General features: G+C 42.4%; 1 protein-coding gene across 3 annotated transcripts in view; it reads right to left on the bottom strand.

The window, feature by feature from the left end:
• The window catches only part of LOC143299368 (uncharacterized), a 31,620-nt gene extending 19,663 nt beyond the window's left edge, over positions 1 to 11,957 (bottom strand). Inside the window, exons 1-4 of one of the 3 annotated variants that reach the window (XR_013057521.1) lie at positions 11,844 to 11,957; positions 9,033 to 9,158; positions 6,753 to 6,804; positions 1,149 to 4,157 (exon numbers count right to left, since the gene is read on the bottom strand). Coding sequence is in view for 1 of the 3 variants with exons in the window: in XM_076612516.1 (XP_076468631.1) it covers positions 1,546 to 4,157; positions 6,753 to 6,804; positions 9,033 to 9,104 (2,736 nt within the window). In the remaining 2 variants the exon portion in view is untranslated. Of the gene's footprint in view, positions 1 to 478; positions 4,158 to 6,752; positions 6,805 to 9,032; positions 9,159 to 11,843 lie in introns of those variants that run through there. The other 2 variants (XM_076612516.1, XR_013057522.1) reach the window with 2 other exon arrangements.
• Positions 11,958 to 25,884: the final 13,927 nt, after the last annotated feature.

Raw genomic sequence — 25,884 nt, 5'->3', positions numbered from 1 at the left:
GCTGAATGATGCTCTGAAAAAACGGGGTTCTTCAAATCTATGGAAGGACCAACATATCAAATAAGTGAACAACACTGGAAAGTAAAATGAAAAACTAGGAAACTCTGAAAAGCACACTTTTGTCTTGCCTTTATAATCTTGTACTAGTTATTAGGCCTAACTGTTGCAGCAGCAGTTTAGGTTCTGGAAAACAAAAAAAGGACACAACACTTGTATCAACTGCAATGCAACGGCCAATACAAAATGAAAAGCCTCAGGTGGTCTTTGTCTATGTGGTCTGGCCTATCCAAAATAACAGAGACTGAACCATAGAGACTGAATAGAGTCTTTCACAACTTTCTGTAGGTTCAATTTGATGCACTACACCACTACCCCCCCCCCCCCTTTTTTTCCTTTCTTTTTTTCTCTCATGTTTTCAAATGAATTGAACACCCAAGATTCTGGTTCCAGAGCATTTTTTTTTTTTCGTCACTGAGTCATATTAGTTTAACAATTTCATAACGCTTTAACTTAAGCACACATGGAAACACTGATGGAGAAACAATATCCCACAGCCAAAACCTGATAAGACACAAATGAAGAACACAAGTTGGTTGAATACTTCAAAATACATATATATCTGGCAGCATTGCTTAACTCAATACTATTACTCATTTACTGCACTTGTAATATCTTCCTGCATTTCGTGAATTAAAAGTGATAAGTTCTGCTGTTGTTGTTTTTTAAAAGAGGAGATAGGGAAGTTGCATGTATTTCTCAGAAATCACACAAACATCATACTTATTCATTTTAATCAAAGTTTAAACTTAATTTTAATTCAAGTTTGTTCTTCTCTCTCCACATTCAAGAATAAACCCACAAGAAAATCATCAGTCATTTCCTCACAATCGAACCCCTACTGCCCCAGAACTGGTACTGAAATCTGTAGTCAAATAATGCAACAAGACAGTGCCTAAAATAACAATCTAAAATTACGAATAAATTATAAATAAAATATGTATGTGACATGTCTTCAAAGCATTCTTTCACAATACAAACTAGAACAATGCATCAAGTATTGTACAGTGCTGGCGGTGGTACTGGTAGTCGTTTATAAGGTATTCCAAATCGTTTTTACAATCACATTCACACAAAGCACCGTCACTTACTGAGGTTAGTGTGCCACACTTAAATCTTCCCAACAGCTTGAATACCACACCACAAATCAAAACTCCATTCAGCTCTGCAAACAAAAACTTGTTTTCCCAATTAAATATTCATGATCACCCATGGTCACTGGTAGTACACCATCCACAAACGAAATGTGTGAAATCTGTAAACCTTAATAATTTATAGGCACTTGGCTGATGATGTTATCTACACACACAGGAGGAATGTTGTTATCTACATTAACACTCTCACCATTACACTAGCCAAGATCTTTAAAGGTTTTTCAGGGTTGTTTTTGTTTGTTTTGTTTTTTTTCATTAGAAAACAATTAAACTAAACTTTACAAAGAGTTATTAACCCCCCTTGAAAAGAAAGACTGTTAATCAAACTGCGTGGTCAATCATCATCATCAATGCAGATTACCTCCACCACATCATCATCACTGGCTCGTATTACTGTCCAGTCACTGGAAGAACGGACTTTGTTCGAAGAAGACAGTTTCGTCTCCACATTGCACATCTTGTTAACTACAGATGTCTTCCCTCCAGAGACAGTAGAGGCAGCCACACCAGCAGCACTTTGCATTTTGCCAGGGCCTCTCAGAATGTTCGGGTGATGTGCGCCACTGCTGTTTTTGGCCAGTGCCTGCTGCTGCTTCAGACTCTGATTGCTCACAGGGAGCTGGGATGGACCCTGAAGAAGAGGAGGCTTGCTATTAACATGCGACGAGGAGGCTAAGGCTTGATGGCCAGTGTGCTGGGGTCGAGACTGGTGATCTCTCTGGCTTGAGTCATACAGCTTTGGGAGATCAGGTGGTATCTGCAGGAAGTTTGGCTGAACTGGTGCCACGTGTCTGGAAGAAGTGGCAGCCGCATGTTGTTTATGGTAGTCGCCTGCTCTGTGAACACCACCTGCGCTGTGATGTGGAACACCGTCCCTGCTCATGTTAACCCCGGTTAAGCTTCTGTTGTCTTCTGCTTCCTCGTCAACAGGCTTAAGTAGTGAAGACGCAGCTGTAGATCCAGAAGTGAACATGGTCAGATGTTTGCGAAGTTCTGCATGTTGATCCACAGATTCAGTGGTGGAGGACAGCCCGCGACCTAGTGGCTTTAAGCCTCCTCCCGATAGGGGTTCCATGTGGTGTTCCCAAGGGGAGACCGGTACCATGCCTGTTGGGAATGGCATCAGCCCTGACACCGGCACACCAGCCGAGGTGGAGTTCGCAACATGCAGCATCTGTGGCACCGGTCTGTCGGCCATGCCCCAAGAAGAGGACGACACCATCTCCCTAGCCCTAGACAGAGACAAGGGATACACTCCACTTTCCTGGTTCTCACTTGTTTTACACCGGACAGAACTGTCATGATCTTCATCCGAAGAAGAGGACGCAGTCTCTATGACAAACTCTTCACCACTGTCTTCTCTGTCTGGCTGGCGTTTACGCTGGCTTTTGGGACATGGACGCAAATGCCTGGGCAATGATTTCTTTATTCCACTGGAAGACTTCGGGAAAGGTCTTTGTGTTGATCCTCCTGCCATGTTTCTGACTGAAACATTGGGGTGCTGAGAATGTCCTGCCTCAGCCAGGGGAACAAACACCAGCTTTTGGGACTCCTGACCATTCTCTGTCCAGTTTTTGCTGACTTGTTTGACCAAAAACTGGGGCACCGGGCCTGAAGACGAAGAGGAGGGATAGGAGTAAGACAGATGATGGTTCATCTGTGAGTGACTAGAAAGTTGACGGGGACCTGAAGCTGCCATACTCTGGTAAGCCATGGGGTAAGCCTCCTGACTAGGAAAGTACTTTCCGTCCATCGGCTGGTCCCTGTAATGCATTGGTCGTTGAGAAGGCACAGACATTTTTCTAACAGCATTGAAGAGATGTTCAGGAACGTCCACCTGAACAATTGAAAGATCATCATCAATTGTGATTTCTTCATTGACAATTGTTCTCCTCTTTACTGTCCAATAGCGTATCACTTCTGCTCGCAGACGAGTGAGACGCACAGCAGACTTCTTTGTTTGTCGCAAAAGTCTCCGACTTCTTGCGTTCAAACCAGTTTTTAATGTTCGTAAAAACTCTCTCCTTTCGGCACTGTTGAATTTGAAAGTGTGGCAGTAACCTGTAACAATCCCCTTTCTTTTCCTGTGCATGATGGGATACTCGTTTGCACGATGACGGAGTTTGGCAGCCATTTCATCCAGCACAGGTATGGTCATACAATGCTGCTCAATGTCAGTGATGGGGGGTACCACAAGATCGCCCTTCATGTGTTTCTTCAGGCGCTGGCCAAGAGGTGAAGAAAAGTCGATGGCCAGCAGGGACACCTGAACTGAGCGTCGGGCAGCCGCCGAGTCCAAAGTCTCACTCTCACTGCCTTCCTGATCCTCACTGTCCAGGCAAAAGCTCAGGCGTTTGCGCACCGCTTCAGCATTCTCCCGACTCAGCTGCGACATAAGAGAGCGCGTGGTGCGAGGAGACTGCAGCGGTTCATCACACACAAGCCCTGTCACTGCCACAATCTGACAGTCCAGGTTCACATCCTCGTGCTTCTCACTGTTGGCCTTGATATCCACGGCACTGGTGCTGGACACAAGGCCACACTGGCTCATGAAATCATCCTGGCCCACTGAACACGATGGATGCCTTTCTGGTGATGCCACGCAAGAACGTTTGGGTGCCCAGAAGGCATGCACTGGTCGAGAGTCATCCCATTTTGGCAACTTTTTCAAACCAGCTCGGGCTCGGTTTAGAGCAAAAGCTCTGTACAGTCGCTTTTGATTCCTAGTACAGTGACCAGAGAAATTGTTGGCATGATTCTGTGACAGCCTATTACCAGCCACGTTGGGTTCATTTTGACTGCCGTCAGTATTCAGGAGGAGGGATTTCAAGGAAGTTGCATTGCCATGGACCACTTTCTGGTGCAAATCCAGCCTATGTTCTTCAATGAAATGCTGTCCACAGATACTGCAAGACACACCTCTAGAAACTGCCTGGGACATGGCACCTGAAACAAAAGCCAACATCTAGTCTGAGGCTGGTCGAATCCATATCTGCTAAGTATGCAGAAGGAATGGTGTAATGATCAAAGAAAGCAATAAAGCTAGGAGTATGAGGATTTTAACAAGATGAAGGCAACCTGATTAGAACTGCCAATTACAAGTGACACAAGAGAGGCAAGGTCTTCATGGCTCAAATGTGATTCTTCCCTCTCCCTCCCCTCCCTCACAGAATCTGGGATATTCTGTTTTCTGTATTCTGATGATCTTAAATGAAGACAGGTATGATGATCCTATTCCTATTAGGGTCAATTTAGGTTTGGGACTTCCTGCAAATCAAATCAAATTATGATGCTTAAAGTCTTGCTGACCACAATGGCCATCTCAAGGCTATCACCACATTAGCAACCACTTCCAAGTCAAGGGTAAAAAAAAGTACAGTAAAAACCAGTCACTGCTTCAAGCTTTTCACTCAAAAATTTTTTGTTTTTTTTAAACCTTCCAAATTAAAAATGTTCACTTCTTTTGAGAAGTCCATTAGCATCCACAGAAGGACATCACAAAACAAAGTCTTCAGAGAATCCGCCATGTAATGTCTGTGTCTAATGTCATGCAGATCCCAGCAGTCAAGGAGCATGTGTTTCACAGTGAGAGGCTCATCACAGGGAATACATTGTGGGGCCTCCTCCCCCTTTAACAAGTAAGAATAAGAAAGAAAAGTGTGCCCCATGCGCAGTCTGTACAGCAGAGTCCCCTCCTTTTAATTCTTCACAACGGAAGGGAGGATCTTTTTTAGGTCTGGACGAATTTGGAACAGCTCTAGAAACTGCCTGGGACATGGCACACTTAGTCTGGGTGTTCCACTCCTCTCGCCAAAGATCCTTAACAAAAGTGTTCACGTTCTACTTCATGTCTGTGTATGGTATGTAGGATCTTGATCATTTTTCCTTTACAGCATTCTTGGAGAGATGGTCTGCCATTTCATTACCACTACTGCCAACATGGCCAGGAACCCAGGCCAGAACGACGTCATACCCTTTCCTTATTATGAATGTAAAAATTTCCATAAAATTCCAGCAGTTTCGGATGTGTCAGATTCCTGCAGGTGACTGCCTCCAGGGCCGACAAGGAGCCCAAAAAAGATAATAAAGCTCTTGTGTTTTGCATGCTGAACCATTTTTAACACCAGAACCAGTGCGGTCAGTTCTGCAGTGTTAACTGAGCTGTCACTGATGTGTTTGACTGAGGGCTGGTCAGGAAAGGCAGATGCAGCGACACCCTCCTCCGACTTTGAACCATCAGCAAAGATTTTCTGAAAGATGGGAAATTTGTGGCAGAGTTCCGAAAAGCAAGTTTTGAAGGCCAGTGAACTGGCAGAGTCTTTATGGTATGAGGCCAGATCGAATCGTACTTAAGGTGTTTTAAGGTCCATGGTGGACTGTCAGGGAACTTAGAAAAATCTGAGATGCCACTGACGTCCAGATCAAGACTTCCTGACAAAGCTGCACTCAAAATATCTATCCCAGAATAACCACACCAGATAGATACCAGCAATACCAGCAATAATGGTCAGGAAATTTGAGCAACACTCCAAAAAGCCACGCATATATATGTGTGTGTGTGTGAAGTGGATGGCCGTCACTGTGTGGTGTCCCAGTCTTCCTGTTTGAGTCCACAGCACACTTGACTCCGGGTGGAAGCCAACCATAGACTGAACCCCCACCCCACCCCCCCAACTCCCCTCTAACAGGGCTTGAACCCATGTCTCCCAATCATCAATTTGTGATGCTAACCACTTCTCAACAGCAGCTGGTTCATGTGTGATTCCAACAGGCAGATGGTATTTTTTGGGGGGTGGGGGTGGGGTTGTTTTTCAAAGGGAAAGGGACCCTAACCCCTTTCCCTCCCAAACTCCCTGCCAAAATGTGACAAGAACTGAGAGCCAACCGGCAGCTAACATGAAGCTGAGACTGATGCCCAGAAGATCACACAGACTTGTAGAAATCACAAAGGTAACCACTCAACCACAGTTCCAATCAGCTGACAACATGAATATTCAAATGCTGAGACAAATCCACAGCAGTTTTGGTCAACAACACTTAAGAATTATAATCGACAGGAAAAATAGTCTGCTCTGGCCCTATTTCTTCACAATCAAACATACTTTCTGAATGAAAAATATGAATTTTCAAATGTAAAAATCACTGTTGAAAAGATTTACAACTTCGAACAATGTGCAGCATCTTCATTAATGATAGATAAATACCTATTGATATCGATCATCCTGCCTGATTTGTTTCAACACTTTCTGAGGTAATTGAAAAAAGCCAGTGTGAAAGCTTATCATATAAATAAATCGAACAGGATGAATGTGTAGACACACCTTACACCTTAGTCAATAATCAAACATGTTTCATGACATCTTCAGTGCAATACACCTGTCAGTAATCATGTTATTTGTAATGCCACTATTTCAAACTGGTTAACAAAACACAAAACTTTCAAACAAATCAAATGAATAAATAAAAGATAGGATTCAGGAAATTAAACCATAAATATAGTTTTAATATAATCTATCTGATCATAAAAATAGAATGACATACCATGCCGATCCAAATTTCCGCTGACAGTTCCTTGCTGTGGATACATCTGTGTCTGAAAAAGGAAAGAAAACAATAAAAGTAGTAAGAACTGCTTTTTGCAGTCATTCCAAAAAAACCTGTTAAAAAACAGAACAGTTCAGAATGTTAAACATTTCACAACAATCATAAAGAAATGAAGTATAGTGGAGTTAACACAACTATGGACAACACAATAACCTGTGGTATATGTCACATGTGAATTTGCCTCCAAAGTTTAAAGTTTCAGGCAACACTGAATGTCTGGCAAAACTTAACAACCATAACTGTTAGTATTACACAGCATGAACAAAGCTTCTACAAGTTCTAGTCATACATTCAACATTTCTTTAAACAACCTCCCTAACTAACTCTATGGTGCACGTATTTGGGCAGGCAAAATGCAATGGTTAGATTCACTTGAAATAATAAATTCTGCATTCCATCACAAAGAAATGGACATGTTTACAATATCCTCAACAAGCACTTTTACAGTCTGTGCTCGAACTGTCATAACAAATACAGTTTAGCTGAAAAGTTCACACTTTCGAAAGGAGCTGAGCATGTAGTCCAACACACAGAGGTTGTCATACAATCAAAAGATCAATATGTCGCTTGTGTAGTGTGGTGAGGAGACACTGTTCATTTATTCATTTATAGACTGTTCATCTAAGATGATGATATCAGACTGAATGGTGAGGAGACAGAGGTCAGTAAAGGTTGTAATACATGTCCTTTTCAAACTTGTTGCAAGACATTTCCTTTTCAAAGTTATTACCTGATTTATGAAACTAGATCTACTGATCAAACTGTTTTTCTTGAATGCGTAGCTAGCGCATGAATCGCACATAAACCCAAGAGAAACAAATGTGCACAAACCTTTGTCAACTCTGACAGCTATCAAGGTGTGTATATGGACAGAAGGACCTCAAACTCCATTAAGGGTACAAGGAGACCACAGCATGAAATAAACATGTCCACTCAAAAAATGACAAAGAAAGAAAAGAAGAAAAAAAAAGAAAGAAAAAAGAACACAACAGTCAGGGCCTGGATTTTTTTCTCATCATACAGAGCTACAATGGGAGTGCAGAGGGTGGGATAAGACAGACAAACAACTATGCTTTGTCAAATCCAAATTCTATTTTGAATCTATAGGTAAGTTTCTAGCTTCGCTTTGAAAGAGGACAGAGTTGGTGAGTGATAGAGATCCAGAGGAAGAGAATTCCATACAAACGGTGCTTGATACTGAAAAGCCCTTTGACCAAATGTCTTTGAAGATACTTTGGGGACGTGAAGGAGCTCTTCTCTCCAGAAGACAATGGAGAGAATGGGAAGGTTTACAAGTTATGAAGGACAGAAGATAAGTAAGATGGGAGAGAACATCTGATGTGATGATGAGCCAATATGCCAATTACTGAATTAGGTAAGATGGGGGAGAACATCTGATGTGATGAGCGAATATGCCAATTTTGTACTGAATTCTGTACTGGATGGGTAACCACTGAAGTTGACACAATAAAGGGGCTGCAACATCCTTTTTCGATTTTTTGAGAATGACTCTGGCAGCATTGTTCAAGATCATTTGATTGCATATCAAATCAGAGGGCAAACTAGCAAGAAGTGAACTGCAGTTGTCAATGAGGGTTCACAACCATCAAAGTACAGTTTCTGTAAGGTTCTACTTCTTCACCATCAAATTGTCAGAAAACAATCTTTCTCCAGTATATTTCTCTTTAAATCACAGAAAAAAGCACAGAATTTTCAACTGAAATTTCTGTTACTTGTACATATACAGTTAATACATACACACCTGCATGCTCTCACACACCATTATAACCATACATGCATGTAACACCAAAACTCTTGTCTACACTTTTGTTCTCTCCAGGCTTGACTATGACAATGCTCATCCACTTCACAAACTCTAAAACAGTAAAAGGCAGACAACAATGCTGTGATGCTTATTCTGAAAATGCCCAAATGTAAATTATATGCCATACCTCTTTGAAATCCTTGCACTGGCTCTTTACTCATTCAAGAAGTTTGTATGAAATTCATTCTACCAGCTTGTCATAACAGGCACTTACTAATCTTAATCACTATTTTGTGACTAGTAACTGTTTGTCAATATCACTGTTATTTCTATTATTATTATTGAATTACACACATAAACACCTGCCCTGGCATACAATCTGTAATCAGGCGACATGTCTAAACTTAATAAGTGCTTTCATGAATATAAATCACAGGACACACAACTCTCACCTTTGGAGAATACTTGGACTTGAAGGACAAGCTTGGCAACTCATCCATCATAACCAATGTTTCAACTGTCATCACGCTGCCATTTAATCACTGACCACTCACTTGTACTGCAAGGTATGACCCATTCTGCAATCAGATGCAAATGTGAGCTTCAGTAATAATGATGATGATAAGGATACTTATATAGTGCCTGTTCTCGATCGGAGACAAAGCTCTAACTCAAGTGCTTTACCAACTCGGGGCCATTTGCACAACAGGCTGCCTACCTAGGTAGAGCCAACTGACAGCTACAACTTTCGTTTCGTTACATCATTCGTTTCCTGTGTCATTCAATCAGGTTTCAGGCAAGCACACATACAGACAAGTAACATTTTACATGTATAGACTTTTGTGTTTATTTACCACACCGTGTACTGATGTAGGCAGCCATACTCTGTTTTTGGGGGTGTGCATGTTCTTGTTTCCATAACCCACGGAACGCTAACATGGATTACAGGATCTTTAACGTGCATATTTGACCATCTGCATGCGAATACACACAAAGGGGGTTCAGGCACAAGCAGGTCTGCAATTATGTTACCTCAGAGATAGGAAAAATCTCTAGCCTTTACCCACCAAGTGTCATTACCGAGATTTGAACCCAGGATCCTCAGATAGAAAGTCCAACGCTTTAACCACTCGGCTACTACACCCAGTGAAACATTTTGTTATGGATTTCTGCTGTTTCAAGCCACTAGAGCCAATTTGTGTTTCATTGTCTGTCATCTTGCATCATGAAAGTTTCTGAGAAGGATACTGATAATAATGTCCAGTAATTACAATCCAGAGTGTGACTGGCTGTTGCTACAAAGCAGATTATAAAAGAAAACATGTCGAGCTTTTTGACTGTGTTTTTTGGGTTGTTTTTTTTACTTATCGATTTTAAAATGTAACTGAAAAATTCTGAAAAGATGCAGGCATATATATTTGTCATGGGGCAAACAGCAATGTATTTTTCATTACATATATCATGTATGTCATGGGGCACTGAAGAGGTTAACTGTAGGTCAAAATCAATTCTCAATCTGATTAGTTTGACCTAAAATCTTTGTTCAATTGTTATTTGCAGGCAGCAATTATTAACTGGCACACACACACACACACACATATATATATATATATACACACACACACACAGACACACTTGCAATAGGGCATTTTTAATCCCATTCTTGTGACCTTGACCTTTGACCTTGGCTTTAACATGTGATTAATTCTGGCCACAATCACTCTAAAGTTTCACAAAACTTCTACATTGTTACCATCATGCTATGTTACTGCCTTTCAATCTGACCCCAACTCTCCATAATGTCTCTCTCTTAGTATCTGTCACTATGACCAATCATTACACCGGTTTTGATGAAAACTGCACTCACACATCATCTTTTCTGTACCCACAATCTTTACCTGTAGTCATTTACCATACTGTGACCATCAATTACCTATGGGTGTTACAAACATTGAGATTGATCAAAACAAAGTCTTTTTTCATTCAAGCAGTCATTTTGGAACACAGAGCCATTTAATGATACAGGAAACATTAAGCCTCAGAAGATGGTAACATTTTAACTGGTAAAATGTTACGGCCTTTTCATTTTGCCTAAATGCCCATGGCCTTTATGCACCTAAATACAGTTCCACAAGAAATGTTGACAGAAAAAAAAGAACATTCAAATACTAATACAAGAAACTTTACCAACATGTGCAATGAACTCAACTGTCACCTCATTTAAAACAAGCACCATCCGCTAATTCATTCAGGAATCAACTGGACAATTTCACAGAATTTGCAACTATGTTCAGAAACTGCCAAATAAATTGGATAATTAAATGTTGAACCATGACCCAATTTATATCAATGTTACCGGACAACAAAGGGCCCACTACCAGTATTCCTATTTTAGTATTTATAAGCTTCAAAGCTAGCTGTGTCCTTATCCTACTATTACAAGTTTGTCATGAATGTCAGTCCAACCATCACGCGAGTTTTCTGCTGATGTTAGAACCACTGAGGATGATCGAAATGATGCACTTACTTGAGTCATTTTACTCTACTGAATCACCGTAACCCGCAATACGTGATGGGTCTGTGGGATGCGTTATGAAATATGGACAGGAATTAACCACTGGTAAACAATGCGATATACACTTATCCAGGAGACAAGGGACTAAACAGGAAGTTGAAATAGGTCAGTGTTTTTATTTTATTCCGATTCCCATGGACTCTGCCCATACACCCATCGCATGATACATTCCTATCGAGCACCATGGAGAAAGATCGACTGATCGAGCAATGCGACTGCTCAGAAATCACCTCAAAATCCAATGATAAATTACATTCATCCAATTTTGCCAGTAAACATTACTTCCAAGAGTTCGTGAATTCCCGTTTAAAAATTGTATGTCAAGAAAAAAAATTCTTGAGAAGTTACAAAAAAAAAAAAAAAAGAAGAAGAAAGAAGAACACTTGGATCACGCGGTCGCATCGAACTTCGATTAAAAAAAAAACTTCTCAGAACCTTATGAAGTAACCATATAGTAAACCTCTACATCTGTATGATTTCCTCTGGTGACATCATTACAGATATTGGGGTAAATGGATAAACTGTAAACAAAAACGAACTCCACTTATCTAATTAGAAGACTGGATCACACCGAACTAATAACCGCTCCCTTCAATGTCCAAGTGCCTAACATTTGACAAAACTGCATACATATCACGTTGAAATATATTTGCTTCAAAAACATATAATTTTTCTTTGGTAGACTTGCCTCAACAAGACAGAAACCATTCGTAGTGTTTTCTGGGGCGTCGAATATCAAGTCGTGCGAATTTTTCTCCCTTTTCCGACAGCACCCCGTAAACCAAAGATGGCGGGCGTCAAGGAGTGCTCATTGCCGCATTGTGGGGAGTGACTTTCTGCGCGTAGCCCACTGGCAGAGTTGACGTCATGCACTATGCATTATCTCGCCGATTTTCGTTACTTCCTTTCAGGTATAGAACGTCAGCGAAACTGAAAACGAAACGGATGAAGAAAACCAACAATAAAACGGACTATATCAATGCCTTCAGATAAACCGAGGCATTACATAATTTACCGGATGCGTATTCCAACCTACGTATGGGATTCATACGTTCCTGTGAACAAAATACGTTACAAGAGGCCTTCCCAAAAACCAACATCAAAGTCGAGATATTGCGCATGTGCAGAACGCCCAGACTTCAACGCGAACGACCCGTGTCTTTAGATCTAAATCGAGTTTTATAGATTTGGATCTAATCAGGTGAATACGGAGTGCATATTTCCGTTTTATAAATACTCAAATCACAGATTCTTCTGTTGTTGATTTTGTTGCTCTGTCCCCCCCCCCCCGCCCCCCCTCCCCTACCTCCTTCCTTCACTGCGAAGCCCAGGCATACAAGCAGAAGTGATAACTGCACTACAATTTCAGTTGACCTCAAACACGATATCCATCTATTGAGTTATAGAAACGTATCAATCTATATTTACACACCCTAAGTATAGGTGATCTTGATGATATTCTACCTATATAATATTCTGGTTTCTTTGTCAAGTTGAACTGGAAATTATCAAGATTATTTTGGGGGGTATACCTTCATTCAAGATAGTCTGTTGACATATCATTGCTTGAAGATAGTCTGTTGACATATTGCACTTGTTGTCCAACAAACATTTACATGACCTATACAGTTACTGATTTCTGTTACCTGCATATAACGTGTGCTTTCCAAAGAAACCCTAATTGACAGGCCTTCAAGTGACGCTCCCCACCCTCCACCCTTAACACAGAGAGAGAGAGAGAGACTTCATAATTGACTGAATTATTAATCAATCAATCTGTTTCTAGAAACTTCCTATGTTTGTGATTCCTGTGCAGATCTAATTTATTATCTATGTCTGTCTTTCTCCCCACATCATATCCCAGCCTTCCCCCACAACCACCCCCCCTTCCTCACCCTCCACACCAACCCCATCTCCAGGTGTCTCCCCCCTAGCCCCCTCCAGTGTTATGTCTGATGTGTGGATATAATAAATAATATCAATAGAAAATATAGTGAACCACTTTGACTCGCATGTTTGAACAAAGCGAGTCTTTGTATTGATCTGGGGTCCATGTCATTGCGTCGACAGCTCATTGCGTCGACAGGATGTGTAGAGGATGTAGTCTGGGTATAGATACAGGATACTGTGTAGAGGATGTAGTCTGGATATACAGGATGTAGTTTAGAGGATATAGTCAGGGTATAGATACAGGATGTAGTTTAGAGGATGCAGTCTGGCTATAGATACAGGATGTAGTTTAGAGGATGTAGTCTAAGTATAGATACAGGATGTTGTGTAGAGGATGTGGTCAATAATGAAGGACGTTTGTCGCCATTCAGCATTCCAAAAGTGAACATAGCACAAATAAGAATTTACAATTGGAGGACAAAATCCACCTTTTCAAAAATGAAAATAGAACGCGATGAGCTGTCGACGCAATGAGCTGTCGACTTTACGGGTACCTCCCGTCTGTGTATGCATGTGTCAGTGGTAAATTTTAACGAAGTAGCTTGGCATCAATCCCGGATCGACGCAAAGCTTAGTGCTTCACGCAGATCCCGACATCCGGTAATTTTATTGGCTGTTTCATTCACCGTCTAACAATGTAACAAGAGTTTGACTCCTGGTTGGTCAAGCACCGGCCAAACTTTAACATTGACATTTTCTCAACCAATACAGGTTGCCGGCATACAGGAACCAAATTGGTAGGATGGCAGGAATATGAAAAAAACACCTTTGAAGGTTACGTACACACTGCAGTGAGCTCAGCCAGTTGCTGACAGCAGCTGACAGCTGTTGGCTGGTAACTGTGTGATAGCAATTTGCACTCTCATGCCGTGGATACAGGCGATAAGTGTTCACCCAGACAGGCGCAACAGCCGAGTGGTTAAAGCCGACGTTGGACCTTCAATCTGGGGGTCCCGGGTTCGAATCTCGTTAACGGCGTCTGGTGGGTTAAGGGTGGAGATTTTTACGATCTCTGATGTCAACATATGTGCAGACATGCTAGTGCCTGAACCTCCTTCGTGTATATACGCACGCAGAAGACTTTTGAATAGGCACGCTAAAGATCCTGTAATCCAGCGTTCGGTGAATTACGGAAACAAGAACATAGCCAGCATGCACACCACCGAAAACGGAGTATGATTCCCAACATGGCGGGGCAAATAAACAAAATGGTCATACACGCAAAATGTTATGTGTCTGTGTGAGTATATGTGCGCGTGACTGAAACCTGATTGAACTGATCACCATGACACAGGAAACGAATGACTGATGAGCGCCCAATGGCAGCTGTCAGTCAGCTCTTCCCTGCTAGGTATATATAGCCTGTTGTGCAAATGACTCCGTGTTTGTAAGGAGCATAGAGTTTGGTCTTCGACCGAGGATAGGCGCTATATAAGTATCCATAATTATCATCATTATCGTTATCATCAACACTGGCTACCAGCCAGCTTTTTGCTTCATGCAGTGTACACAAAACCTGACAGAGGGATTGCTGGTTCAAGGGACAGAACTCTTCAATGATACAAGCAGTCTGAATCCCTAGGATTGATAATGGACGACGAAAAACTTATCATTGCCGCTGTGCAGAAACGATCGGTTATTTATGACAAAGAAGATAAAAAGAAAATTTCGTTTACTGCCTTGTCAAATACTCTGTACATTTCTCAAGCAGATTTTGAAAAGCATCAACTAGGTCGCAGTCTGATGTGTTCTGTGGATAAGTCGCTCATCACCTGGGTTTTCAAATGACAGTATTCTGTCATGCTACAATCCTGATTAATGGGGTGAATACATTATTGACAAGTATTCCGTTTAAATATTTAAAAACCGTAACCACAGTAATCTTCGTTTCCAGTTCCATCGTGTTGTTTCCAGCTGGCAGCAACTCAGTAAACTGGCTGATGTAATGTCTGACTGAAGTGTGTTGCTGTGTCAGTGGTGTCAGTGTGTTGCTGTCAGGCTGACGGCAACTGCATGGCTGTCAGCAACTGGCTGGGTTTAGGCTACGTTCACACTGAGAAGCCCAGCCAGTGTCTGTCAGCAGCTGACAGCAGCTGGCCGACCGGAAAATGTGCGCGTCTGACTGAAGTGTGTTGCTGACGGCAGCTGGCTGTCAGCAACTAGCTGGGCTTAATGTGAACGTAGCCTTTGTGTGAATGTTGCCTAAGTCATCTGGTTAGCAGGGTGACTGGAGAGGTCAAAGGCCAAGGTCATTATTTGGCCAAAGCAAAGGCTTGACAGAGACAGTATACCTGATACTATCTTTATTCTATTTTTTATGAAAATGGTCAAGGGCACAGCATCGGACACTGGAGAGCGCCGTATTGTTTCCAGCATGCAGTAAATGGCTCTATGGTCTGACTGAAGTATGTTGCTGTGTCAGGCTGGCGGCAAATGGCTGTCAGCAACTGAGGCGCGTTTCCTGTGTACACGCAACTGAGTTAGGTTCTCGCGAAACACGCCAGGAAGGTGTGTTTCTTTTTGCCACATCGCGGCAAGAGTGGCTGGGTTTTTCGCGACGGAGTCAATGCTAGGTGGCCTTCGGAGCAACTTTACCGCAAGAAAATGGCCCGGTAAAATCGACTTCTCGCCTGGCATTCACTTCGTTGCGCATGTACTCCTCACCCTCGCCACACCGAGTCGCTCTCACGCTACTAGCATGCAAGTGTGCTTGCTACAAAGAAACCCGTCTCTGGCCGCCATGCAGGCTTAGTGTGAACCAACTTGGTGCGTTTCTAACACGTTAGTTAGGCGAGGTTCTCGCGAGACACGCCAGTGGGAAAGTGCGGGGTTTTTTTTTTCCGCCGCGAGCAAGAGTGGATGGGTTCTTCGCGAGCCAAGGCTAGGTGGCATTCGGAGCAACTTTGCCGCACGGTACTAGTAATGGTCAAATCTACTTCTCAGTTGCCTTGTATTCGTTTCGTTGCGCATGTACTAGTACTCGATCCTCTCGGCTCTCGCCACTCGCTCTCTCGCCACTAGCACGCAAGCGTGCTTGCGATTAAGAAACCCGTCTCTGGCCGCCAGGCTCACTGAGTGTGAACCAACTAGGCGCGTTTGTAACACGTTACTAAGGCGAGGTTCTCGCCGCGAAACACGCTAGGAAGGTGCGTTTCTTTTCATCAGTTCCACCTCGCGGCAACTGAGTGTGGCTGGGTTCTTCGCGAGTCAATGCAAGGTAGCCTTCGGAGCAACTTTGCCGCAATGTAATGGTAAAATCTACTTCTCGCCCAGTATTCGTTTCGTTGCGCATGTAATACTAGTACTCGATCCTACTGCTCTTCGCCACTAGCACAAAATGCGTGTTTGCGATTAAGAAACCCGTCTGTGGCCGGGCTTAGTGTGAACCACTTAGGCGCGTTTCTTACACGCTAGTTAGACAAGGTTCTCGCGAGACACGCTAGGAAGGTGCGTTTCGTTTTTCAACCTCGCGACCAACAACAGTGGCTAGGTTCTCCGCCAGTCAAGGCTGGGTGGCCTTCAGAGCAACTTCAGTTGCCGCGAGGTAAGCATGAAATCTACTTCCCGTCTCCGGCACCTCAGCCACTCACTCTCTCGCCACTAGCACGGAAGCGTGCTCGCGATTAACTGAGAAACATGTCTAAGGTTCATGGTATCCGCTGTATATAGAACGCAAGGTAAGAGGTCGAAGGCCAGTGTCATTATTTGGCAAACTAGAAGAGGCTTGATAGAGACGATGTTACTATTATTTGGCAAGCCATGCAAATGATGTTTTTAATACTTGTCTTATTAAACAGGAATACGACCTGTTATATTTGGAATTTAAGGGGGGCCATTGTTATTAATTGTTCATGATGTGCCAGACTTTTTTTTTTCAATTTTTTTTTTTTTTATCAAACTGACTTGATATTGTGACTGGTTATGGTACAGCGTGATCCATAAAGAAATTCAAAATCAGAGGTTAAATGTTAAGGTCACAACATGGCAAATGATATTGAAATGGAAAGTTTATGTGCAGGAGTATTGTTCACAATGTTCGAAGTTTGGCACAATGACTGGTCATGATGAGAACAAAACCTGCATAAAGAGACAACGTCAGAGATCAAAGTTCAAGATCACGTAGGTCATGCAACATTTCTTTTTCTTTCTTTTTTTTTCTTTTAGCTTTTGTTTTTTCATCCAATTTCATTAAACGGAGATGGCATCGTGACTGCACCAGTTTGGCCACTGGAAGAACTTTTTTTTTTACTTGCATGTGTTAACAAAGTGAGTCTGTGACATAAATCGGAAATAAAGTGAGTCTGTGACATAAATCGGAAACAAAGTGGGTCAGTGTAATGAAACATTGTGTGCGTGCATGTCCATGGTAAACTTTAACGTTGGCGTTTTCTCGGCAGAAACCAAGCTTGACAGGATTATGGTAAGTATAAATGAGACCTTTGAAGCCATCCCGTTTACAATGATATGGCAAGCTCAGATCATGCATAACTTAACTTAAACTGACCACATACTAGCTGGACTGAACTTGTTCCCTCAATTCTGAGGCCTTATTATCAGTCCAGATGGCCACTATGAGCTTTGCTCGACCACTGCAAAGAAAGAAAAGAACTGTTGCTTGATATTGTTTGTTGCCAACAGCGATAGGGAGAATATCACCCGAATATAGTTCAAGGAGATGTGACTGAAGTAAGCGCGGCGGCAATAAAAACAACGTACGCCTACATAAATATTGTCACATTTCCAGACGTCGCCAACATCATCACTGTAGAGAAGGGCCATTTAAAGTGAAACTGATAATTCTAGTCATTCTGAAAGAATAACAATATCACTGAGCAAGAGGGTCAATAGGACAGTGAATTGTGCTACGTGCCACTGCTTACCACTACGTTCAATGGCGCCCGGCATTCTACGCCGGCGTCGACCACGGACAATATACGTTCGAATCGTGGTGTCGACAGCACCAGCTCCGTAATCGATACTGTTTTTATCAGTATACTGATTGATAAAACTCAGTCGGACGAAAAGGAACACTCACATATGTGTGTGTGTGTGTGTGTGTGTGTGTGTGTGTGTGTGTGTGTGTTCTTTGGACGGGGAACCGACGTTTGTTTGTGGAGCCGTGAAATTCATTATCAACTGCAAACTTGACCGAAAGGACATTTACTGATTCCACGCGAAGTTTGTTATGTGCCACAAAACGGACACCCGACTGATTCAATCCGATAATTAACAATGATTGCTTCATTTCAAGTTAACTGGTGAGGACGAAAATTTCAATACTGATTGGCTGAGACATCTGAGTGATGAATGTAAGAAATTTTCCCTTTAGAAATTAATCTTATAATAATCTATTTGAATTACCGTCTCATCTGAAGAAGTTGCTTTCTTTTCCATTAGTGTCGGTGCAAACGCTGGACCGCAGTCACTGACGGAGTGTTGGGTTGGCCTGTTGTTACAAGGTAACTTCATAAACGTGCGTCACAGTGAAATCATATTGTTGTTCGCGCGCACTGATGCACAGACCGTCTGTCACACACTGTACATCACTTCGTTAAAATCTTCGTGCAAGCACAGACACCCACCTACCCCTCCCTGCCTTGTCTCCTTAATTGTTCTTCCTTATCATAGAATTATACGTATATAGAGAGATATATATATAGAGAGAGAGAGATATATGCCAGTCCGCTGCACGCACTACACTACGTTACACTACACACACACACACACACACACACACACACACACACTGACACACACACACTGACGCACACACCGTCAGTGGCTGCACTGACACTGACGCTCGCGGGTATTTTTCATTGGCCGGGGCCTGCTGAATCAGTAATGGCCTTAGCTCAGTATCACCTGATTGATGGGTAAGCCGACTGCAATGGCAAGATTGCCTGAGCGTAGGGCTAAAGGTTTAATGGGTGGCGCAGGCTACAGGCTACAGGCTACATGTCGACAGCTGGAGCAACGTGTCACTAGCGTTACGCGTCGCTTCGTACCATCGTCACAACGATGAATAGTGCTACGTGCCAACAGCGTTACGTGCCACTGCTTACCACTACGTTCAATGGCGCCCGGCGCGGCATTCTACGCCGGTGTCGACCATGGACAATATACGTTCGTGGTGTCGACAGCACAAGCTCCGTAATTTATATATATATATACTGTTTTTATCAGTCGCTCGCTGTCACATGTCAATGGCGCTGTCGCGTCACTGAGTGTCAGTGGCGCTGACGTGTCAATACTACTCAGCGCTCTTTGAGCAACACAATGACTCTGACGACTGTCCGATCGTGCTGCACTGCGTCAAGTCGGCCGTGCGCGGTATTTCTGCCTTTCGTTCTGTTGCTTGTGTGTGTGTGTGTGTGTGTGTGTGTGTGTGACGGTGTGTGTGTGTGTGTGTGTGTGTGTGTGTGTGTGTGTGTGACGGTGTGTGTGTGTGTGTGTGTGTGTGTGCCCGGTGTGTGTGTTTCTCAGTGTCCGTGTCAGTTTCAGTATCAGTTTCTCCGGGCAAGGAGTCATCTTTGCGTTCAGGACGAATCCATATTCGCTACACCACATCTGCTCGGCATATGCCTGCCTGACAGTTTCAGTTCAGTTTCAGTAGCTCAAGGAGGCGTCACTGCGTTCGGACAAATCCATATACGCTACACCACATCTGCCAAGCAGATGCCTGACCAGCAGCTTAACCCAACGCGCTTAGTCAGGCCTTGAGAAAAAAAAAGGAAATAAATAATAGATAAATACATAAAAAAAAGAACTACTACTGACAACTAATAATGATATGTATAAGGCGCAAAAACTTGGAGTCAACTATAAGCGTACAAAACAAAACGAAAACAAACAATAAAATAAAATAAGATAAATAAATAAATTAAAAAAATAAATTAAAAAACTGCCTGACAACTGACTGTCAGCATAACGGGGCGAGTGCAGTAGTCCGAGTCCTTGAGTGCGGCATGCATTTGACATCAGTACTATATATTTGTGTACTGACCTCCCAGGAAGGATTTCTTCCACAGAATTCCACCAGACGACAATTCCTTTGTTGCCATACGTTCTAACAAGTGCGCGGTTGCACACGGCGTCACATGACTTCGGTTTATCATGTCTGCCGGCTGATGTGATTTTCCACTGAGTCAAACGTCAGTGTCATCTCTCATGTCATCTGAACCGCGGGAAATAAAATATATAGGGTCGGCATACAGCGGACAACTTTTAGATATTGATCCTTTTGGACCCGTATTATACTGGCATGAGTGGCATGCATTTAGACCGCCAAAGTAAAAGAACCCACAGCAACAAAACCCACTCTGAACCGGAAATAAACATGCAGAGAGAGAGCCTGAGAGAGAGAGCCTAGAGAGAGAGAGAGAGAGAGAGAGAACCTAGAGAGAGAGAGAGCCGAGAGAGAGAGAGAGAGAGAGAGAGAGAGAGAGAGAGAGAGAACAGGTCAGTGATCACGAACTGCTCAGATTTCCAGTCACCGAATGGTTTCAGTTTCAGGGATCGACTGAGGTCGTGTCAAAGCTGTTGCCGGGACTGATCCATGATATACATGGCCGCTTCCGCCAGTCACATCTGCTGTAGGGAGTTAAGAAAGGAGCAGATGGCAGATGTCTGGTCCAGCTTTGAGAGTCTACTTTACTAGCTGGGTTTGCGTAAAACATTCACATAAAATGAATACTGGAAAAAATAGTTAAACAAAAGAATCAAGAATATGCATTGGTATATAATAAGGTGATACGCAGAACACGGTAAATGAAGACTGAAATAAGAATACGAATCTTTATTGTTCCAGCAATAATATAAATGCTCGTCAAGTTTAGCATATTAGACAGCTCTTGTTATACTCGGGTAAACGGGCGTACATTCAGGTGAGAACATACGTTGATATGCTGTGTGTGCAGAGTGTGTATGTATGTGTGTATGTGTGTGTGTGTGTCAGTGTGTGTGTGTGTGTGTGTGTGTGTGTGCGTGCGCGTGCGTGCCAGTCGCTTGTGTGCGCGTGCGTGCGTGCGAGTGTGTGTGTGTGTCAGTGTGTGTGTGTGTGTGTGTGTGTGTGAGTGTGAGAGAAAGAGAGAGAGAGAGAGACGCAGACGCAGATGATTTATTCATTAAGGCCATAGCCCCATGTGAATGAGAGGCCGATAACAAGATATGTATACATTACCGGAACTGGCAATAAGCATTCAACTGCTTACACAATTAAACTAAAGAATTTACTGAGGACAATACTATTTCTCTTAACTTAAAAGCTTTATATCAGTACACAATTAAACTATAGAAATTACTGAGGACAATACTATATATCTTAACGTAAAGTTCTTTATATCAGTATAATGCGAGGTTTCTTTTAACACCATCATCAGATGATGCCATCAATAGACAAAATTTAAACAAACAAGGGCGTTCAGAATATTTCTTTGAAATAAATTTTACACGAGAGAGAGAGAGAGAGAGAGAGAGAGAGAGAGAGCCTACACATGCATATGACACTTTTATGTATGTGAATATGTGTGCTAACTTTGTGTTCGATCCATGTTGGTACCTTTGTACTAAACCCCTCTGCCCCATCCCACAAATTGATATTCCTTCACAGTGACCCCCGGTACAATTGGTAATGAAGACATTCTATTACTATTTCTATCCTATTTCGTCTCGCTCAATGAAAACTTGACATCCCCCATATTCCCCTACAGCGATAGAACAGCCTTGTACTGACACTGACTGATGCCGCAGTGCTAATCGCGTCCACAGTCTCTCTTTCCTTGCACTTCAGATGGAGTGTGTGATGGGAGGACGGGGGAAGAGGGTGTTGGATTATAAGCCGGTTGGACGGACTGAGGAGGAGTCATAAGAGGACAAAAAAGAAAAAGAAAAGAAAAAACGAAGAAAAAAAAAAAAGGACTGAGGAATACTTGGCACAATAGATTTACCCTAACTCCCCACTTTGGTTTGGTTGCTTTATTATTATTATTATTAATTGATTGATTAATGTATCTATCAATTTACCGTTTATTTCTTAGGAAAATCAAAATGAGCAGGGTAAGACGGGGACATCAATTGAGACGACCCTCGTTGAAATATGATTTAAAGTACTCAAACTGTCACTCAACGATCGGCTTCAGTCGTATCCGCTCTGTTTACACATAGTACCCAGATACAAACACTCCACTGTTGGTCGCCGTTCTTTCTCTGTCTCTGGACCTTGCATTTGGAATGAACCGGCTTCCTCTTTCGCTTCGTCAGGTCTCCGCACCCAGCTCTTTCAAGTCTGCACGGGCCTTAAAACCCTCCTCTTCCCAAAATAGCATCCCTCCCCTGCCTCTTCATTGTCTTCAGTTTCTCCAGTTTTAGAGTTATGCCGGCTTGCGTGTGAATGACTGGTGTGAAAGCGCTTTGATTTGTCTCTGCACGGCAAGATTCAGCGCTATATAGATACTATTATCATTATTAGTCATTATTGTTATAATGATTGTATGATGTGGTTACATCGTAGGTCAAAGGCGTATGGGAAGGGAATCATTTCTACAAATCTTCTACTGTAGGGCCTTTGTAGCCTACACTGGTCTGTCCCAGTCCCATCAAAACTGACAACGGTAACACAAACAACTGAACGGTTTCCGTACCGACTTCTATGCCGGCAGGTCTTGAAGCTGAAGCCGAAACACTTACAAGTCCCGTCCCTTGAAGAACTTGAGGAACACAGTGTTGGAACAAGCGGCTGCAAGTTGAGTAAACTTCAACTGATTTTTCGTTCAACCCCGCCAAAGGTATAGAACATGAAAACAATAAATCATACTTTATCGGTAATCAGGCAAGACCGTGACACTGGCACCATCTCGCCTGAAATAAATTATGACAGATGCGCGGCAAAGACTGAGGCACCAACTCCCTAGTCATATACGTTCACACTTCTGTGAAATGAAGTTTTTGTTTTTGTTTGGATGGCTGGGTACTTTTGTTCTTCTTCTTCCCTGTTTTTTGTTGTTGTTTTTTTTTTCCACAGCATGTTAATTAATTAAAACAAGTCGCTGTATATTGTGTGCACTTGCATCAGTTGATTTTTCCCTTGAGCTCCGCCAAAGGTCTATAACTCATCATGAAAACACCAAATCAAACAGTTTATCGACAATCAGGCAAGACAGCACCATCTCGCCTGATATATGACAAAGTTGTACCGAGTCATACACATTCACACTGCTGTGAAACGAAGTTGTTGCTGCTTTTTTTGTTTGTTTGTTTGTTTGTTTATTTGTTTGTTTGCTTGTTTTTGTTTGGATGGCTGCCGGGTGCTTTTCTTCTAATTTTTCTTTTCTTTTTCACAACGTGTTTGAACAAGTCGGTGTATGTTGTGTACTCTTAAACTGATTTTCCCTTCAACTCCGCCAAAGGTCTAGAACTCATGAAAACAATAAATCATACATTACCAGGCAACTGGGACAGTACTATCTCGCCTGAAATATGACAGATGTGCAAACAGGCACCTACCTCCAAGTCATACATATTCACACACTTCTGTGTAATGAACTGTTTTGTTTTGTTTTTTGTTTGGATGGTTGGGTAGACTACTTTTCTTCTTCTTCTTCTTCTTAATTCCCTTTGTTCACGGCGTGTTAGAACAAGTAGCTGTATGTTGTGTGCACTTACATTGATTTTCCCTTCAGCTTCGCCAAAGTTCTATAAGTCAGTCATCATGAAAACAACACATCAAACAGTTTATCGACAATCAGGCAAGACATCGCCATCTCGCCTGATATATGACAAAGTTGTACCGAGTCATACACATTCACACTGCTGTGAAACGAAGTTGTTTCCGCTGTTTTTGTTCGTTTGTTTGTTTCTGTTTGAATGGCTGGGTGCTTTTCTTTTTTTCTTTTTCTTTTTCTCCTCTTTCACAGCGTATTAGATCAAGTCGGTGTATGTTGTACACTTAAATCAATTCTCCCTTCAGCTCCGCCAATTAAGGTCTAGAACTTATGGATGCAATTAATCATACGTCAAGTTATTGATAATTAGTCAAGACAGCAGCATCTCGCCTGAAATATGACATGCACAAAGAGGCGCGTACCTTCTAGTCATACCCATCCAGACTTATGTGGAATGAAGTTAGTTTGGTTAGCTGGCTGCCGGCTTTTATTTTATTTTATTTTATTTATTTATTTATTTATTTATTTTTAACGCAGTTCAGTTCTATACTTCTCATTTTTTCACCGAAAGAGGCTTGCTGACTTGTGATTTAAAAAAAAAAATTATTATCATTATTTAAAAAAGAAAATATTATCATTATTGTCTTTTTATCTGATCTTTATCTTATTTAATAATTTTTTTTCCGTATGTTATTATATTTCATTATCTGTCAACTTTCTTTTTTTTTCTGTTATTTTTTTTTTCTCAAGGCCTGACCGTAAACGCGTTGGGTCAGTTACGCTGCTCGGGTCGGCCGCATCTGCTTGGCAGATGTCAGTGATGTAGCGTATATGGATTTGTCCAAACGCAGTGACGCCTCCGTCCTTGAGTAGCTGAACTGAACTGAACTGAACTGACTCGTCAGTGATATCGCTGGGCTGGGAAGGAAGGGAGAGGAATTGTTCATGCTGTTTCAGTGTTCTTACATGGTAACAATCATTACGGGAAAATAGGCCATTCCCGAACATGACTCCAAATTTCAGACGTTTCCAGAAATGATTCATTCAAGCGGTCGTTTCTGCATGGGAACTAAACTGCCTGACCGCATCCCAGTAATTATTTCCCGGTGATGCCTGCAAACTGGGAAATTTACTTCCTATTCTGCCCGAATTTCAGGTCAGTGTGGGAAATGCCGGTTTGAATGACTGGGCGAAACTCGGGAGAATCGGTGAACTGATGTCAACTCAGAGCTGTTTTCTGAGGAAGTTCAGCGGTGGACATGAATCAGTAGGGAGGCTTTCTAGGAACATGCATGATGGCTCAGTTCAAAACACTATTTCATAGAAACCCAGAAAAGCGGGTCAATAATAATTTTCATCGAAAGCAAACTTGAAAGTACTTCAGTCTTTCCAAAGAAGAAATCAGTATTTCTCCATTGATTGATTGATATGGATACTGACCCAAGCGGTTGTTTCTGGGGCGAATTGACAAAAAGACAAATGAGAATGCCCCGCCCCCCTCCTCTAAACAACAACAACAACAACAATCAAGAAGAAAAAACAAACAAACTGAACAAACAAGAGGGATCACAGTACAAACAGCCCCAGTGTACAGGTTAGTTTCTCATTTATGTCCCTGTCTCTGTGTGTCTACCCGAGTCTATCTGTGTGTCTGTCTGCTCTCTCTCCCGCTCACACACACAGACACACACAGACACACACACACGCGTCTACTAATATCACTCGAAGTGAAACGACGTTAAATTGATTTAAGAAAGAATACACACATACACACACACGGCACACACACACACACACACACACACACACACACACACACACAGAGTTATGGTCGGACAACATTAATTATATTTACATCGAGTGTAGGTGTGAGGTGGGGATGGGGGTCTGTGGGGTACTAGGGGGACAGAGGGTGTAGGACTGGGAGAAAGATTACTACTGACAGTGAGGCAATATTATGTCACTGATTTGTGTGCTGCGATGTATTGAGGCTTTCGTTTGTGTGGGTTTACTTGATATAATAAAACTGTGCATGTTTGTCACGTGTGTGTGTGTGTGTGTGTGTGTGTGTGTGTTCAGCTGTGCCGGCGTGCGTGCATGCCAGTGCGTGTGTGTGTGTGT

Source organism: Babylonia areolata, chromosome 25 (genome assembly GCF_041734735.1).
Source record: "Babylonia areolata isolate BAREFJ2019XMU chromosome 25, ASM4173473v1, whole genome shotgun sequence".
Taxonomy (NCBI): Eukaryota; Metazoa; Mollusca; class Gastropoda; order Neogastropoda; family Buccinidae; genus Babylonia; species Babylonia areolata.
Note: the sequence above shows the minus strand (reverse complement) of the source record. Positions and strands in the feature narration are given on the sequence as shown.